Source organism: Patiria miniata, unplaced genomic scaffold, assembly GCF_015706575.1.
Source record: "Patiria miniata isolate m_02_andy unplaced genomic scaffold, ASM1570657v1 HiC_scaffold_5, whole genome shotgun sequence".
NCBI classification, from domain to species: Eukaryota; Metazoa; Echinodermata; class Asteroidea; order Valvatida; family Asterinidae; genus Patiria; species Patiria miniata.
In genome coordinates, this window is record NW_024037072.1 from 11,709,940 (window position 1) to 11,727,360 (window position 17,421).

General features: G+C 42.7%; 1 protein-coding gene across 2 annotated transcripts; it reads right to left on the reverse strand.

The window, feature by feature from the left end:
* Window positions 1-933: 933 nt before the first annotated feature.
* On the reverse strand, window positions 934-17,380 carry LOC119741221 (proline-rich protein PRCC-like). 2 transcript variants are annotated; one of them, XM_038216959.1, is made up of 7 exons: window positions 17,004-17,366; window positions 15,643-15,773; window positions 13,081-13,137; window positions 4,127-4,888; window positions 2,978-3,124; window positions 1,777-1,842; window positions 934-1,042 (listed from the first exon to the last, which is right to left on the reverse strand). In XM_038216959.1, exons 1-7 carry the CDS (start codon window positions 17,218-17,220, stop codon window positions 956-958), a joined length of 1,467 nt encoding a protein of 488 aa, XP_038072887.1. In that variant the 5' UTR covers window positions 17,221-17,366; the 3' UTR covers window positions 934-955. The 2 variants fall into 2 exon arrangements, with proteins under 2 accessions (XP_038072887.1, XP_038072886.1); XM_038216958.1 differs by lacking the exons at window positions 934-1,042; window positions 1,777-1,842; window positions 2,978-3,124; window positions 4,127-4,888 and adding exons at window positions 8,468-11,445; window positions 12,097-12,195 and having other exon boundaries at window positions 17,004-17,380.
* Window positions 17,381-17,421: the final 41 nt, after the last annotated feature.

A 17,421-nucleotide genomic window follows, 5' to 3' on the forward strand; every position in this document is an offset into this window, starting at 1 on the left:
TCTGCTTTGCGAGCAGACTGGCTCCGGTCCATACATTATCAATTCTGATTGTGGGGCGGGAACCAGCCTACCCAGCGAGAATGGAACTATTGTCTGGCAGCCAATAATATGAAATTGCATAAATCGTGTATTGCTAGAAAAATAGCAATTTAGAAAAGGAAACTTTTTGGGGATGAAATTCGAAATAGTACGGGGAACGCAACTTTAACAGTTTAATACGGGTAATTTGGGCAGGTACAAAACTTTCCAATCTAAAAATGTCTAAGGAACTGGGTTTAGTAGAAAATGTAATTTGAACAACATTGGATTTGAACTTTCAGGAGTTTCTAGACCATGTGACATTTGTTTACAAAATTGGATGTTGTGGTCACATGAAGCCAACTTTCAGCCAACGGATCTCTTCTGCACTGCATGTGTATCTCTTGAAATATGAATGGTTTAAAAGTGTTGACACATAGGGCTCGCTCAATGACGGCCATCTCTGTAGGAGAACTGCAACTGCGTATTTTACGCAATCAAGCATGCACGGCACAGTACTGAAAATGTTCCAAACACGCGCGCTTGTTGCTCGAAATGTGTCCGAAATACGATAAAGTGGATGCGCGTTATGCAAGTTGACGCTCAAAATACCAATGCACGTGGCTGGCCTGTAGGAAATGACGTCATTTGAACGAGACCTATACTCTTTAATGCGGGTCAAATGACATGCAAAAGATGCTTAAATGTTTGGGTTGCCTGGAAGTTGCTCGTTGGCATGACGTCACAGGGCACATGGTCTATACGTCCCATCCCTCTTTTAAGCTTGAAGCAGCAAATGGCTCTCCATGTTTCTGAAGGATTACTGTTGTGACAGTGACTAATTCTACACAACACTTCAGAGACTTGGCAGTGTCAACATGGTCAGAGTCAAGCTACGATGTACAGGCATCCTCAGTTCAACCAAGCAGCCACTTCTTCAGAAGCCGTACTTCATCTGTGTGTCCTTCCTTGTCTGTCGATTGTTTGCCCACTGATTCTTCAGCTCTAACTCCCGCTCCTTGGCCTTGAAAAACAAACACAATAGTCATTTATGGGCTTCATGCGCGAACAAGAGAGGGCGGTTTTTGACCAGCGTACGGGACACACCACATGCACGCGCTGGCTTGCGTTCGTATGGCGCGAGCCGTGAAGTACACACGACTATTTTTAATTTCAATGTACACCAGGCCATAGCATCTTTAAGTGAGCATCGGGCGTCGTCAGCAATGCGTTCGAATATCTCTTACAGTGTTCTCCCCAAACTCTTCCTTTCTTACCCTTGAGGGGGTACTTGAACGCAGAGCGCACACAGAGCTCTTATACACATGACCGGGTTTCACAGTGCTTTACAAAATTAAATGACAAACAAAACAAATTTCAGAGTCTTCTTAAATGTTTCCAGCGGTAGAGACAATGAATATGCTGTGGGATCTCATTCCATAATTTAAGACCAAATGACACCAAATCATTATTCCCAGCTGAAATAAAAAGGGTGAAATGAGATTTGTGTGGACAACATGGCAAGCATCCCCAGAATGTATGCAGTGGTTTATTCTGATGACAATTTTTTCCCCCAAGGCAATCTTTACAACGTTTTTTTTTTTCATAGCCGGAAATATATGCCTTGGGCGTATAAAATGTTGTTTTTAATGGAGGATGGTTTAGCTCTGTTGGGTTCTGATGGATTCTTATGTTTTCCAACTGGATTTTGTTGCACTTTTGTTGGATTAGGTATAGGGTAGTTCAAATTTCACCTACCTGATGAGCCAAGTATGTGATCTGATGTTTCCGTCTCTGCTGACCTGATGGCAGTTGTTCTTTTCTCTGTATAAAAATAAGTTAATTAAAATAAACTTGGGGTTTATAATCCTTACAGCGGAAGCTGAATTTCGAAGGACGCAGCTACAGTGCCTTAGGCAGCTGCCATATGACCCATGTCTTACCACGGAGCACAGCCAGATCGAAAGTGTTGATTTTTGCGTGTGGATCTGAAGAAAAAGCCTCACCGCACAGGAGAGAATCAACGAACAACTCTACTCAAATATGACCCGGGCTGGGAATCCAACTCAGGCCACAACGATGAGAGGCAAGCGCTTCTGCGCCATCCATGCCACCCAAACAATTTAGCCTTCGATGTCTTCTTGTTCACGAACAAGAAGACATCAAAGGCTAAATACATTACAGGGCTTATCCTAATGAAAGTCAGTTTTGCGTAGTGTGCACTGTGAAATCATCCATGCCTCTGCATTTTAAAATATTGCAACCATTTAGATTTTTCTGTTTCTCACTACTTGCACTCTGTAAAGTCATACCACGATGTGAATGAGTTTAATGTTTAACTCTTTTGCTACGGAATTAAATTTACCTTTTTCGTCCCAACTGGACGTAATTAAAAGCTGAAAATTCCGCCGAGCGTCGATGTGGGCGCCGCCATCTTTGAATGTATCTCCGTAAACAAACTGCTCACAATAACAAAAAGCGCACCCCGGCCAGACGTAGAGCCGCTGGCAGCGGCTCAAACTAGGGTCAGAGGTTATACGATATAAATTATGTAGATATGGCCCACGTCATGGGGACATCCTGTTTATTCATAGCGACGCAACCGAGCCGCTGCCAGCGGCTCTCTGTACGACCTGTACAATTTGTATGGGCCGCTGTCAGCGGCTCGCCGTAGCGAAAGAGTTAATACCCTTATAATAATCTGCACTGGTTTTATTTCTGGGTTTTCTTGACATTTCTACAGCTGCTCATGTGACAATTCAGGTTTGTTGAGAATCACAATTGAGGTTTGTTGAGAATCACAGAGTTGAGTCTTACCACCAACTTTCGTTCAACCATTCTTGACTTCAGTTTGGATGAATTTGTTTCTGCTGATTTGATTTTCCTGTCCTCCTAGCATAAAGAATTCTTGAAATTCATTTTATAAAAAAATTTGAAGATGAGGAAGTATTTTTCTCACCAATTTGGCCCGGTATTCCTTTTCCTCCGTCAGATTCTTCTTTAACCAGTCCAGGTGATTGGTCGGGCCTATCACTTCGTCTGCTGCAATGTCCGTTATGTTGATGGACTCACGGCCTACATTGCGCTTTCCCATCAATCTCTGAAACTACATGTATATCAACAACAATTAAAGTACAGCAAATAACATTAAAGGGAATATACAACATTTGCAAACATCGAAAAATGAAACTACCAAGTTTTTACGAAATACCTTACTAGGATGTTGGTAAATGACAGTCTCAAGCATCTTGTAAAATTATGGCACCTGGTGTGAAGTCATTTTCAAAAAATGATATTTTTGTATACATTTCCAACGGTGGTCGGCCGACCAGCGTTGGAAAAACCTAACTATTTTTCAACTACTGCTCCAAATTCACCATTTTTTAGTCCAAATTTTGTTTGCTATTGGTTACATGTTCATGAACGGGTGCAGGCCAGCTAGACTGGTTCCCTTGCCTTACAATTTTCCATCATCTATAAATTGATCCATTTTATCTTTTGTGGAGTCAGGGAACCAGACTACTTGAACATTTTGTTTTTCTTGGTTTTTCCAACCTTTTCGAACACAAAACTTCACAAATGTCAGTGTAACAATATTTGATCTATTATACTAACCCCTTGAATAGTTCATTTCCGAAAATTACAACAAAAGCCAATGATGTACATTCCCTTTAAGCTACACATATTTTTGCCTCAAGTTTCTTTAACTTTCACCAGGCCTCTAGACGGTTTTAAACATACTTGTATCTTTCTAACAGTTTGTGTGGTCCTGGGAAGAACTTGTTAACATTTTTTAAAAGTGTGCTCCATTCTCACTGCTGACAATGAGAGATGAGTTGCAAAAAGTAAGGCTAAAGAGAGAGTAGCAGATGAAGAGATAAAATAGCCAATGAGACCTGCCCCCTGACTGTCATTGTGGGAGCAAGTCACAAAAATTGAACTAATCTGGCAAGCACAATCCAAGCACCTTACTAATATGGTACTATGCTCATGTTCACTCATTCTTAAATATGAGGTACATGTAAGTTGTAAACATGCAATACAAATGAACATTGATTGCCCATGTATGAGCTGCACACAGACCTGCACGGAGATGTTTAAACATTACCTCTTTGTCTGCTGCCAAATCAGTGCTCCCTCCAGCCCCCTGTGTCCCTTCACTGTCTCCACCTTCTACCTCTCCATAAACCGATGGGTCTTGTTCCTGATACGACTGATTGTATTCAGTGTAGTCATAGCCATAAGGTGTTTGGTACGGCTGAGGCTCAGCATACTGGCTCGTGTTGTAGCCATACTGTGATGATGAATTCATCGGTTTTGAAAATGCTAGGGGGGCATCTTGGCCCATTGGAGGGTTCGTTGGCTTGAAAGTGAGGGGCGCATCTTGCGGCACTGATTGTCCAAAACTGGGAGGGGCAGTACTGTCGACTTTGGAAGGTCCTACCGGATTGGTTGGATCTTTGCTGGATGATGCTACTGGGGGTGTTCGCTGAAAAGCCTGTTCATTCACAACTGGACCAACAGTGACACTAGTTGATGGGCTAATTTTGAACCGATGGGGTACAGATTTTGTGACAGTGGTAGATGGTGGACCAGAGACTGGCTTTGGAGTTTCCCCAAAAGAGAAGAACGATGTGGCCCCCGTGTCATTGTCATCCTCCTCATCACTAGCGTAACTTGTTGCCAGTCCTGTGGGTTTAGGCTTGGCAGCCGCAGGCTGGGAGGATGTCACTTTGCCAGCCGGCTTGTGGGTTGTTTTGCTTGATGGGGCTGGTCTCTTGGTCAGCGTGTGGGGGATGAGGATGCGATTGGTTTCCTTGAGGGAGGCGTTGCGTGGTTTCGGGAGCATCGCAAAGAGTCCTGCGAGACCCTGTATGTGGGGGTTAAAATGGGTTGATATCACAATAACATGTTAGGATGAGGAGAAACAGACAATCTCCAACACCAGACTTTGCAAACCTGTAAATAGAAAAATGAATTCCTTGTTTTAGAAAATTATAGTGAGTTTAATAAGGGCAGTCTTATGCAGATTTTGCCATTTTGTTCAGTCTCTCCAAAATAAGGTCACCTATTTTTCAGAATTATTTACTTTACTATAAATTATTAATCCTCCTTTTGAATCTTTCAGTGTGAAAATCTGAATTTACTCTTCAATGATAGGTGAATAATAAGTAATAATAATAATGTGGTGCTTATATCGTGCTTTGTACCAAAGGTCTCAAAGCGCTTCACAATTATTATCCCTGTTCAGCAGGCCATGAGACCAGTTTTTGCAGCAGCTCGAGATCGCGCATTCTAGTCTCTACCTTCACAGGTACCGATTTATACTTCTGGGTGGAGAGGGCAATTGTTGTAAAGTCAAGTGTCTTGCCCAAGAACACAAGCACCATGTTCCATGTCAGGGATCGAACCCACGTACCACGGCACGTGAGCCGAACAGCGTAACCACTGGCCACAGTGCTCCATAACTGCTGGATAATTAGATTATCATCCTCCTAAAGAAATTTATCAAATTTCTTCAGAAAATGTTTGAACGTTTCACACATAATTGCTCCAACTTCTTGATACAAGTACCTCCCATTCCCAAATTGCTACTTTTGGCCCACCCCTGAACTGGCCATATATTTTGATCCGTTTTCAGAATAGGACCCTAAACAACAAACAATCACATGAATACTAAGGAGCATGTTCATACTCAAGATATGATGAAGCACATTTGACATTTTATTATAGACAAAAATATTTACAGGCTTTGCAAATATGAAAACCTACAATAAAAGTAAATGCCTATGCCTGACACTCAGATTTAGCTCAAAACAATTTCTGGCGGTACCTTTCTGTGTATAATCTGTGCACTATTTTAGGTGTGCACTCCTAAGGGTTTCTGAGATACCGGTACATGCAAAATAGAGTGCCACGCCTACATTTTTTGAGTCGCCAACGTTACTTCACAGTGTTTTTGGAGACAAATATGTGTATCCTGGAAATGACTCAAAGATTTGCACTGATCTGGGTAATCTGGCACCATGCAGGCTTTCAGCATCTGCTATCAGAATAAGCCATTTGCGAGTTAAATTTGAACACAATCTGGAACGCTGACTTAATCCAATACTTTGCACTTTTAACTTTGCATTCTCCTGACCAAAGAGACTGTTACTATATCACGTGATTTGGGGCAAGCCTTATGCTACATGTAGCAACCCCCAGCTCCGGCATGGTCTGGTGTCTTTGTGCCATTCTCACCCATTGTGAACAATGTATTGGTGCTGAGCGTCTCTTACGTAACTATGCAAGAGCTTGCCCCAAATTATGTGATTAGCAACAGTGTCTTTGGTCTGGAGAATTCAAAGTTAAAATGTGCCAAGCATTCTGAGCAAGTCAGTGTACCGGATGTTTTTCAAATTTAAATCCCAAAGGGTAAAGGTCACTTGCAAATGGCTTATTGGCCCATCTCCTGGATCCCTCGCTTTAGAGTTACTGGCCCTTCAAATATGAATCTTGTCATAGGAAAATCAAAAAAAAGTGGAGGGGTTTGTCCATTTTAGTACTGGGGCTGATGCAGCGCAGCAGCCAACAGTGCAATACTGTGGATTTCGCAATGAGAAATTATGCACGAAATTTAGATACTGAGCTGAAAATTTTGACAGGCTAGTTTCTTGTACCATTTTGCTTTATAATTTGAGCACTGTTGGTCAAGGGATCAGTAAAAAGAGCCATCTGACTGACCTTTTAATAAACACTGCATGTACATGTTGTTGACTTGATCCAATCTCCTATGTCAATACCGATGTTCCAAGAGTATGCAACAAACAAACTTTGAACAGACAATTCACTTAAAGCTACAGTCCATCATTTGCAGCTATCCAAAAAGTAACTGACGTAATTATTTTTGAAAAACATACTTGGTTGAAAGATTGTAAGGGGACTAAACTCCCTGTGAAATTTTTCTTTCTCGCATGCTGTCATTTTGAAGAAGTCAACGAAAGAAGGCCTTTCCAACGATGCGTCTAACGCATCGTTGGAAAGGCCTTCTTTCCAAAAAGGCGTAGCTGCAATCGGCTCAGTGAGAATGTGTTTCGGACGCTGAACTCAGGCCAAACATGCTTCAGCAACTTTTGATTTGAAATTGAGTCCTAAAATGTTGTTTTTCTCGAAATATACAGCTAAAGCTGAGCTGAAACTTCATCAGGTGAGTTGTTCAGCACCCTTCTTTTTGAGCATGTTTGTTGCTTCAAACGAACAAAATGCACCAATTTCAAATGATGGCCTGTACCTTTAAAGGTAGCTAGAGTAGATAACTTGTCATTTGTGCATTTTTTTTGTTTGAAGTAACAAAACTGTTCAAAATTTTAAGACATGCCGAGTCATATTTTGAATTGCCCCTGAAATCAGCATCTGGAACACGTTCTCATTCAGCCGATTGCAGCTTCATGATGTCACATACTGAACCGACAAATAATACATGTAGCAACCGTGCGCGCGCTCGTGTGCGTTGCGTTCCAAAAATGAGTCAATTGACTTTTTTTTGGAAATGACCTTTTAATTTTATTGTTTTCTTCAAAATGACAGCATGCCAGAAGGAATCATTTCACAGGGAGTTTAGTGCCATTACTATCTCTATAAAACCAAGTAAGCTTTTCAGCACTAATTTGATCAGTATTTTTTTGGACAGCTGCAAACGATCTATTCTACCTTTATTTGACAAATGCTCCGCACGTAGCCTAGCAGGGGAGTTTATATACACAATCTCTGAATCACATGAAGAGTAAAACTTCTGAGGTAGCTCTAAGACAGTATTGAACTACAATGTACATTTATGTACAATCATATCAATTTACATGACACATTTGTGCTTTTGACAAAACAGGTGTAAAAACTGTTCCTTATTAGTTTAACATCTGATATCTCAGGGTAAATGGGATTGCAATTTGCTATTTACGTGTTTGTCAATAAATTATTTCAGGCCTCCTATCTGAATGCTACAGACCTATGAGAACGTGGCTATTTTTTATAAATATAATAAATTTGCTTAAATATGCTTGCAAATTTATTCAAAGATTGGGCCATTAGCATATGGACAATTCCATCGTTACAGACGTTACATTTAGAGCCGGAAACCAAGTTAGAACAACAAAGTAAAATACTTACAAGTGAAAGAATATTGTATATATTTGATACGACTCTAGCTGAGGCCTTCATGTACGACATGACATATTAGCAGAATTAATTAATGAGATACGAGTGGTGTAATCGACCATTACAGATTTTATGCTTTACGACACAGATTTTCGATTTTCAGTACACATTGATAAAAGTCTTTGAAATTTCTTGCAAGAACTTAATGAAATAACTATGTTGTGGTACATATACAAATGTACATGTAGGTTCGCTCTATAAAAACACCAATGACATTTTACAAAAAGGAACTCTAATGTTATGAAAAAATCATGCTTTTGTTGTCACAGATGTTACATTACATAATGGATTTCGAATGTACCATACGGAACAGGAACATTCCGACTTTTGAGACACTCCCTAATTGAGGTGAAAGGTGATAAACAATTTAAAGGACGCCGCACCAAGGCTTTACATCAGCTACAACCCCCCCCCCCAAACATTTTCAACAATAAAAAAAAAGAAAAATAACTGGTACCAGCTGCATGTACAACTGGTATTTTATTTTTCCTTTTGTCAGGAGTAATAAAATTACGCTACCTGCATCAACATGGCTTCACAAGAAGTAGATCTATACTCCCAGGAGCTGAGATGGTTTGGGGGAATGTTTTCACAAGCCTTATTACAGGATAATGATATGCGGTGCCTTGAGCACCAATGGTGGTGGGTTGTGGGCTTCACAAAATCATACACACACAGTCTGTTACTACAATGTAAATGTCACTGCAGCTAGAGAGTTGTAGCGTTTGGACAACTCTTATCAAGGCTGGGAGAACCTCAACCTTACAGTACTTTCCTGAAATCTGTAAGAAATTGTCTCTGTCTGGTCAAGATCAACAATTCTATCCTACAAATGCATTTAAAAAGGTCCCTTATGTTACAGTGTTAGACCTCCAGATGAATATAATGCACGCCTTTGCTTCAGTCGTCGGCAGTTGATTGGTTCCCGTCCTCGCAAAAGGCATCAAGTTCACTGTTGGGATCCTCCTCCTTGATCATGGGGTGCACCAAGGTAGCTGATGATGTGGGGTAATTCATATCAGGATTGACCGACAGCGTGTCTATGGCATTCATGCAATAGGACCAGAGCTGTTTCTGCTCTGTGAGAGGTGCCGGGCAGATCCTAAAGCTCCCTTCTCTTAGGGCATCCACTCGGATCGGGTCCAGCTGTCTTGTGCCATGCCGGCCGAGACAGGTGGCTCTCTTCCTCTCTGCCCGCGTGAAGAGGACGTCAGCCAGCTGGCAGGCTACACTCAGTCTGCTGTTGGACAGGTAGATAAAGCGGATTAAGACAGGCTCCTTGATTTCCACTTTGCACACCTTGCCGTTGGTATTCCTGTGGGTTATGTTCAGCACAGATTGTAGCCACATTGGGAGATTGTCATAGTCCATGCCTTCCTCACTAGGATCGGGCCCCATTAATGCAGCTACAGAGTCGGCTTCTCCCACTTGCTCTTGATGGCTCAGGGGCAGCCATTTCCCGTGCCGTGGCATCTTACCTTTGTTCTTACGCACGCGGACAATGTGCCTGGAAGCAGCATCGATTGACTTGACGCACTCATGCCAGAGGTGCTTCTTCTGCTCCTCCGGGCAGGGGCACAATTTGAAGACGGCATCAGTCAGCGCCTGCATTCGGATGGGATCCAGGGCTGCTGGCTTTCGCCAGCCGCTGCAGTTGCAGTAGCAGCGTTCGTCATCCGTGAACATCACATCAGCAAGACGACGGGATACTGAATTCCGATCCTTGATATATGGAGCTAGAGATGTCAAGATGTCTTCCTTTATCACCAGTTTGTTCACTTTACCCTGTGTGTCTCTCCCAACAACGTCCAGAATGTACTGTATCTTCGGGGGAAGGCTCTCAAAGTCAGCCGCTGAGTAGATCTCCAGTGGAAACTGTAAAGCATCCAGCTGCTGCAGATCTTCTCCTGAGTCGTCACTACCCTGATTTGACTTCTGGGCCTGATGGAGCTCATTATCAATCATGAACAGTTTTGAGGTACCTCTGTAACGCATGAGTGATTGATATGCATACTTATCATTGTCAGTTGGAAAGGTTCCTTTCGAAAGTAATAGCGTATCGTTCGTTTTGCTTGAATATGCGTGGTCTGTTGCTGAGGTTATCTTCACCGGTACTGGCAGATTTCCTGATTGACGTGGACATGCATTTGCAGAAGCCTGAGTAATCTTTGGGGCGATTGGAGGATTTGATGACTTGCGTTGATCCCTGTGCTCAGCTGCTAGGGCTACCTTCACAGGCACTGGCGGACTTGCTAATTGATGTGGATACACTATCCTTGGCAATGCTGTTGACTGGCATGGGCTCAATGTCTCCACATGGACAGCCTCCATGGATGCATTCTGAAATTCATGGCCTCCTTGTGCTGTTGATAAAGACGGAATAGGGGAACTTCCAACGGAAGAGTTGATTTTGAGGGAAGTACGTGTATCCTGCGGTGATGCACTTTGGGAAGCTACCGAGGTTGACGTTGGGAAAGGGTTCGTCATTGGCAGTGCAGCAGAGCCCTGAACCAGTTTCTTACTTATTAGAAGCTCTGAAATCTTACTGACTTTTTGTTCAAGGAGATCAATCCTTTTAAGACAGGCACTGCAACAGTTGTTGTGGACCTCCTGATTAGAGTCTACGGGAGGTGATGGCCGATGAGTGTTTGGTGCCATGCTTGGTTGGGCTAGAGGTTGGGAAATACCCATGGTGGATCCAAGTGGAAATGGTTGCAGCCCGACACTAGAAGGATTTATCGGAGCAAAGGGGAAATGATTGAGTAAGCTCTTCGTCAGATCATGGTTCACCGCACTGGCATTCACCGGCGAGACAAAGGGGAGCTTCTGGGAGCCGAGTAAGCCTGCATGGGTCTGCAGATCAAGGCCGTGAGTCTGCATCAAGGGCATCAGGCCTGGATGCAAGGAGGCATTGAGGAGAGGGTTTCCCTGGAAGCACAAGCTGGTAGGAAGTGCTTGAGTCAAGCCCTGGAGCTGTGCAGCACTCGACACTGCAATATCAGCAGGACCCCCTTTGGCAAGCAAAGAGGCACTGTTCATCTGACTCAATCCGCCTCCGGACAAAAGCGCCATCTGTTGTCGCTGGAGCTCCAGCTTCTGATGCAGTTGCTCCATGGCACTGCGGCTCATATCCAGGAGTTCCTCCATGGTATGCTCCCCCGTCTCCTTACTGCCTTTCCTCTTCCTAAGAAGGCTGGGGTCTAGACCAGATGGGCTTCTGTCTCTTGTCTCCTGTGCCATGAAAGAGATAAAATCATGCTGATATTGGCATTAGAAATAAAAAAAAACGTAACAAAACGTAAAGTACATGTCTTCAGAATTTTTCTAAATCCCTAAATTCATTGATGAACATTTTTTTTAATGTAACTTATTAACACCTTTGAAAAAGTTATAAGGAGAAATTCTTTTGAAAATTGATAAAATGAAACAAACAACTAATTTCACATGGCGGTGTAATATCATTTAAAGACTTGAGCAATCGTTGTGTAATGTGCTAATACCTATTTACACACTTCTCCCCTCCCCCCCCCCCAAAAAAAATCAACTAAACACCCCCATTCATTAACCAAATAACATTAACCCTAACCGAACTCAACCCATCAAAGCCCAACAGCAGGTTTTGTTGAAATCTGTTAGGATAGGTACAGTACCCCTTAACTGATGGTCTTTTACAATGGCTTTGGCATACCTCCAGAAACCAAATCCAACAGTGTGTGTGTACGATTTCCCATGTGGGTGTTGGAATATGCCAGGATGGGTATGGTTCCTAGTAAATTATGCTAGGGAGTTAGGGTTAAGACATCAGCAACAAATTGCAAAAAAATTAAGTACTAAAACCAGAGTGGAAAAAACTCATGTCTACACAAATACATTATGACTTACCAAGTGATCGCCGCCTGTCAGATGGTTATGACTACTGTGGGAAGCGATGGCGGTTTTGACCGGTGAGCCCAGCGAACGATGGCCGGGGTTGCGCTTAGTCTAAATGTGGGGAGAGAATGGTCCGGCTGTTAAGGGTTACTGGTTGGTAGCCGGACCATCTAGCCCTAGGCAGGATGTCCTGACGTTTATACACAAGCTTTTATCATTTGGTCGGTGATGCTGTGTATTAACATCAGGAGTCCTTTCCATCCGAAACCTCGGAAATAAGGATTTCGTCTTAAGTTCCGTGTCAGATTTCTGCTTTCTGAATAATTTTGTTGTCCCCCAATTTCTACACAGATTACACAAAATTCATTTTACATTACTGCTTTTGGACCTGCAACACACACGTGGCATGTTGCCACAAACACACAGCAGCTTTTTGTGTTCACCTTTTTGGGTCATTGCAATGTGTGTGTTGCTCTCAATACTGCTGAGGGACTTAAAAAATACAAAGCTACTTATCAAAAACGGAGACAGTTTCTGGGCTTAGAGGGAAAAAGCAAAAAATGTCACTGACTGTAAGTCACACAGCCACAGCCACTCAACATGGACTTGCTATCTGAAAGTTGACTGAAACAGGATTCGAACCCCTGACCTTGAAATACTGCACCAACTGGACTTTCCAGATCTATAGTAGCAATGTCCCTATTTAGTGGCGTCTCAGCTTATGAGACAAACTTACGAGTGGGCTAATTTAGGTCTGGGTATATCTCAGTTAGGGGGGCACTGGTGCTGTGCTCTGCATGTCACAGGTTTGAATCCACCTTCAGTCACTTTTCCTTCTTCGACGAAAAATAAAATGTAAACCTTGTCCATTTTCCCGGAGGTGTATTCCACGAAAGGGAATTTTCACATGCACCACACCATTCTTGATCCAAAACCCATTTTCAAAATGCTAGGAATTACCAATAAGCTACATCATATTAGTGAATGTACACTTACTTTAGCTGGTTTTGCTTTCTTGGTCACAGGTTCGTCGTCCTCATCGTCTGAGTTTATCTGAAATGGAACAAAAACTCATCTCAACCTCTTAAGTCACTCTTTGCCAACCTCTGAATGGAATTTACTTGTTCATGGGGTTTCAACAGTTCACCCTTCATTCACAAATACATGTACTGTATTCGGAGCCAACTTAACTCTTTCACTACGGCGAGCCGCTGACGGCGGCACATACAAATTGTACAGGTCGTACGGAGAGCCGCTGGCAGCGGCTCGGTTGCGCCGCTATGAATAAACAGGGTGTCCCCATGACGTGGGCCATATCTACATAATTTATATCGTATAACCTCTGACCCTAGTTTGAGCCGCTGCCAGCGGCTCTCTGTCTGGCCGAGGTGCGCTTTTTGTTATTGTGAGCAGTTTGTTTACGGAGATACATTCAAAGATGGCGGCGCCCACATCGACGCTCGGCGGAATTTTCAGCTTTTAATTACGTCCAGTTGGGACGAAAAAGGTAAATTAAATTCCGTAGCGAAAGAGTTAATCACTGATGATCTTTCACACCACTTCCATGAACAGTCAAGTGATACAGCTGAAAATATGTTTTGTTTTTGTTGGATTTTTTTAACTGACTACCCTGGTTGATAAATTGAAAACAAGCTGAGCATTCTCTAATTCCTTGGTTTCCCCCCCCCCCCTCCCCCCCGAAACTGTATGGCTTAGTAGTTGTTCAATTGACGATGCGAAAGCAATGAGTTTACAACATATAACAAAGTATTTATAATGACAAAAGTGAGAAGCTTGCTATTACAGACACACCTCTGAACCTGAGTAATCAAACACTTGTCATCAACAGTTCATGTGGCAAATCCAACTATATGAATCATCAGTAATGATTCCATTGGAATTTGAACATCTATTGGCAGTGTTGGAATGACAGCTATAGGTAGTATGTATTGTGAGAGTTGCAAAAACAAATACTGACTAGAAATATTTAGTCACCAATGGTAAATCACCGCACCTAGGGTCTGTGAATGGCCACAAGAAGGGCCTAGGGTCTGTGAATGACCACAAGAAGGGCCTAGGGTCTGTGAATGACCACAAGAAGGGCCTAGGGTCTGTGAATGACCACAAGAAGGGCCTAGGGTCTGTGAATGACCACAAGAAGGGCCTAGGGTCTGTGAATGACCACAAGAAGGGCCTAGGGTCTGTGAATGACCACAAGAAGGGCCTAGGGTCTGTGAATGACCACAAGAAGGGCCTAGGGTCTGTGAATGACCACAAGAAGGGCCTAGGCTCTGTGAATGACCACAAGAAGGGCCTAGGGTCTATGAATGACCACAAGAAGGGCCTAGGGTCTATGAATGACCACAAGAAGGGCCTAGGCTCTGTGAATGACCACAAGAAGGGCCTAGGGTCTGTGAATGACCACAAGAAGGGCCTAGGGTCTGTGAATGACCACAAGAAGTGCCTAGGGTCTGTGAATGACCACAAGAAGGGCCTAGGGTCTGTGAATGACCACAAGAAGGGCCTAGGGTCTGTGAATGACCACAAGAAGGGCCTAGGGTCTGTGAATGACCACAAGAAGGGCCTAGGGTCTGTGAATGACCACAAGAAGGGCCTAGGGTCTGTGAATGACCACAAGAAGGGCCTAGGGTCTGTGAATGACCACAAGAAGGGCCTAGGGTCTGTGAATGACCACAAGAAGGGCCTAGGGTCTGTGAATGACCACAAGAAGGGCCTAGGGTCTATGAATGACCACAAGAAGGGCCTAGGCTCTGTGAATGACCACAAGAAGGGCCTAGGGTCTGTGAATGACCACAAGAAGGGCCTAGGGTCTGTGAATGACCACAAGAAGGGCCTAGGGTCTGTGAATGACCACAAGAAGGGCCTAGGGTCTGTGAATGACCACAAGAAGTGCCTAGGGTCTGTGAATGACCACAAGAAGGGCCTAGGGTCTGTGAATGACCACAAGAAGGGCCTAGGGTCTGTGAATGACCACAAGAAGGGCCTAGGGTCTGTGAATGACCACAAGAAGGGCCTAGGGTCTGGGAATGACCACAAGAAAGGCCTAGGGTCTGTGAATGACCACAAGAAGTGCCTAGGGTCTGCGAATGACCACAAGAAGGGCCTAGGGTCTGTGAATGGCCACAAGAAGGGCCTAAGGTCTGTGAATGACCACAAGAAGGGCCTAGGGTCTGTGAATGACCACAAGAAGGGCCTAGGATCTGTGAATGACCACAAGGAGGGCCTAGGGTCTGTGAATGACCACAAGAAGGGCCTAGGGTCTATGAATGACCACAAGAAGGGCCTAGGGTCTGTGAATGACCACAAGAAGGGCCTAAGGTCTGTGAATGACCACAAGAAGGGCCTAGGGTCTGTGAATGACCACAAGAAGGGCCTAGGATCTGTGAATGACCACAAGGAGGGCCTAGACCTTGGCCTCTGGCCTAAGAAACTGAATCCTCTTGTCATTCAGGCCAATGGAGTGCATAAAATACGCACTAGTGCCCTCATTTCCAGTCAATATTTGTATATTACACCAAAGCCCTTTATTCAACAAACCTCTGGTAGTGATGGAGCAGTTATCTTTATGGGCTGGGCTGACTTCTTCTTGGGTGCTGGAAGGTTGAGTAGCCCACCCATAGAGGACGATGTAGTTCCTGTTGCTGGGGCAGGGAAGCTACCAGACTCCTCTACAAGGACAAAAATATCTTAGAGGTTACATATAGAGCATGATGGTGATCAAATTCCTTTTATTTTGACTACTGTTGCTGTTTTTCAGGTTGACCTACGATTTGCTTGTGCTGCAACGGAACCATCGGCATTAAGCACAAAATCATGCTAGTGACACAAAACTGAAAAATTATTATTATAGGAAAATAATTGCAACCATGCTAATGTCACCCACGACGCAACAAGGCCCTATGAGAATGTAATCACATATTTATATGCCACCATTTATTATAAACAGAACTACACATCCTTTCTGGATGGAACTTATACTTGAAACTTTACATGTCACATGTCACAAAAAAGTTACCGAAACAGCCCTGTGTTTGTCCACAAACATAAGTCTAGTTAAATTTTAAAATGGTTATTCTGTTTTCTGTCTGTTTGGTGTGTGTTTCCCACTGTTTGTGTAAGTCTTTTCTAAGTCTCTTTATTGTGGTCATCTCGCTGTTGCTTTACTGTGTCTGTCCGTTTTAACCTGCCTGTTTTAGACAAAAAAAATTTCATGTTCACCTAGTTATTTTAAAGGTTTTTTTTGTATAATTTTTAGTTTGTTTTTAAATTTTAACTGGTTCATTTTTATTTCTGTGACTGATTTGGCGCTATACAAGAATTAGTTATTATTAATATTATTATTATTATTATTAACGATTCCTCAACACAGACATGATCATGTGACTTGTTCACATTGGCAATGCACAAGTTGGTAACGAAAGATGTTTCAAAATGTGTATTTAATTATCACTTATGAAACAAAGATTACCAAATGTTTGTAGCCTATATGTTTCTTTACATTTATATGCCAAATCAAATGATTACATGTACATTGTACATGTACTGACTAACGTTTGCACAATTTTATGGAAACAATGTTGCATCCTGACACCACTTTTTTCATCATATAGGCCTATTATCTCAATGACGGTCAGTCATTGCAAAAATGTTGAAAAGACATAACTCATGGACTGAGATACATTTCCTATTTTGTTAGAAAATACTTTGAAAATGCACTGTTGTACTCTCCATAGACTTTTGTACACAACCAATGAGGTGGCGTCTGGACATGTTTATTGCTTGAACATGTTGAATGATACTGCATTCTTTCCCAATTTATAATGTTGATTAAATGGCAACAAAAACTTCAAAATAACAAATGTTATAACTTCCCTGAACAAAAGATTTCATAACCCTACCTGGCACATCTCTTTCAGATGACTTCGGAGCTGGTAAAGTGGAAAACAATGAGGATTTCGTTCTTGGCCTTTCTTCAGAATGTTCAGACATGGCAGAAGATTCTTCGTGTTCTTCGAGTTTGACTGATCTAAATTCTACATTAGGTTTTTCTTCTGTTTTTTCTTCCCCATTGGAACTTTCATCATCGCTGCTTGAATAATAATTTACCAATGACATGTCTGTCTCGTTTTTAGGTTAATTAGCACCGCTTGCGAAGCAATAATAAGCCTTTTTAAAACCGGATTCAGCGCCGTCGCTGGAGAAAACCTCAACAAATCCAGTTACTAAAAGCACGGATAGTTTCTTGACTTGTCCATGAGAATTCGTGCAGTCATTAATACGGCACAAAGGAACCAGACTGAATCAAACGTCAGATTT

What these genes read in the sequence shown, in the direction of transcription:
- LOC119741221 (XM_038216958.1), bottom strand. Translation starts at nt 17,220, where the DNA reads ATGTCATTGGTAAATTATTATTCAAGCAGCGATGATGAAAGTTCCAAT. An exon ending in ATCTGAAAGAGATGTGCCAG is followed by an intron (nt 15,774 to 17,003) that starts GTAGGGTTATGA and finishes TTGTCCTTGTAG; the next exon opens with AGGAGTCTGGTAGCTTCCCT. An exon ending in AGAAAGCAAAACCAGCTAAA is followed by an intron (nt 12,196 to 13,080) that starts GTAAGTGTACAT and finishes CCCCACATTTAG; the next exon opens with ACTAAGCGCAACCCCGGCCA.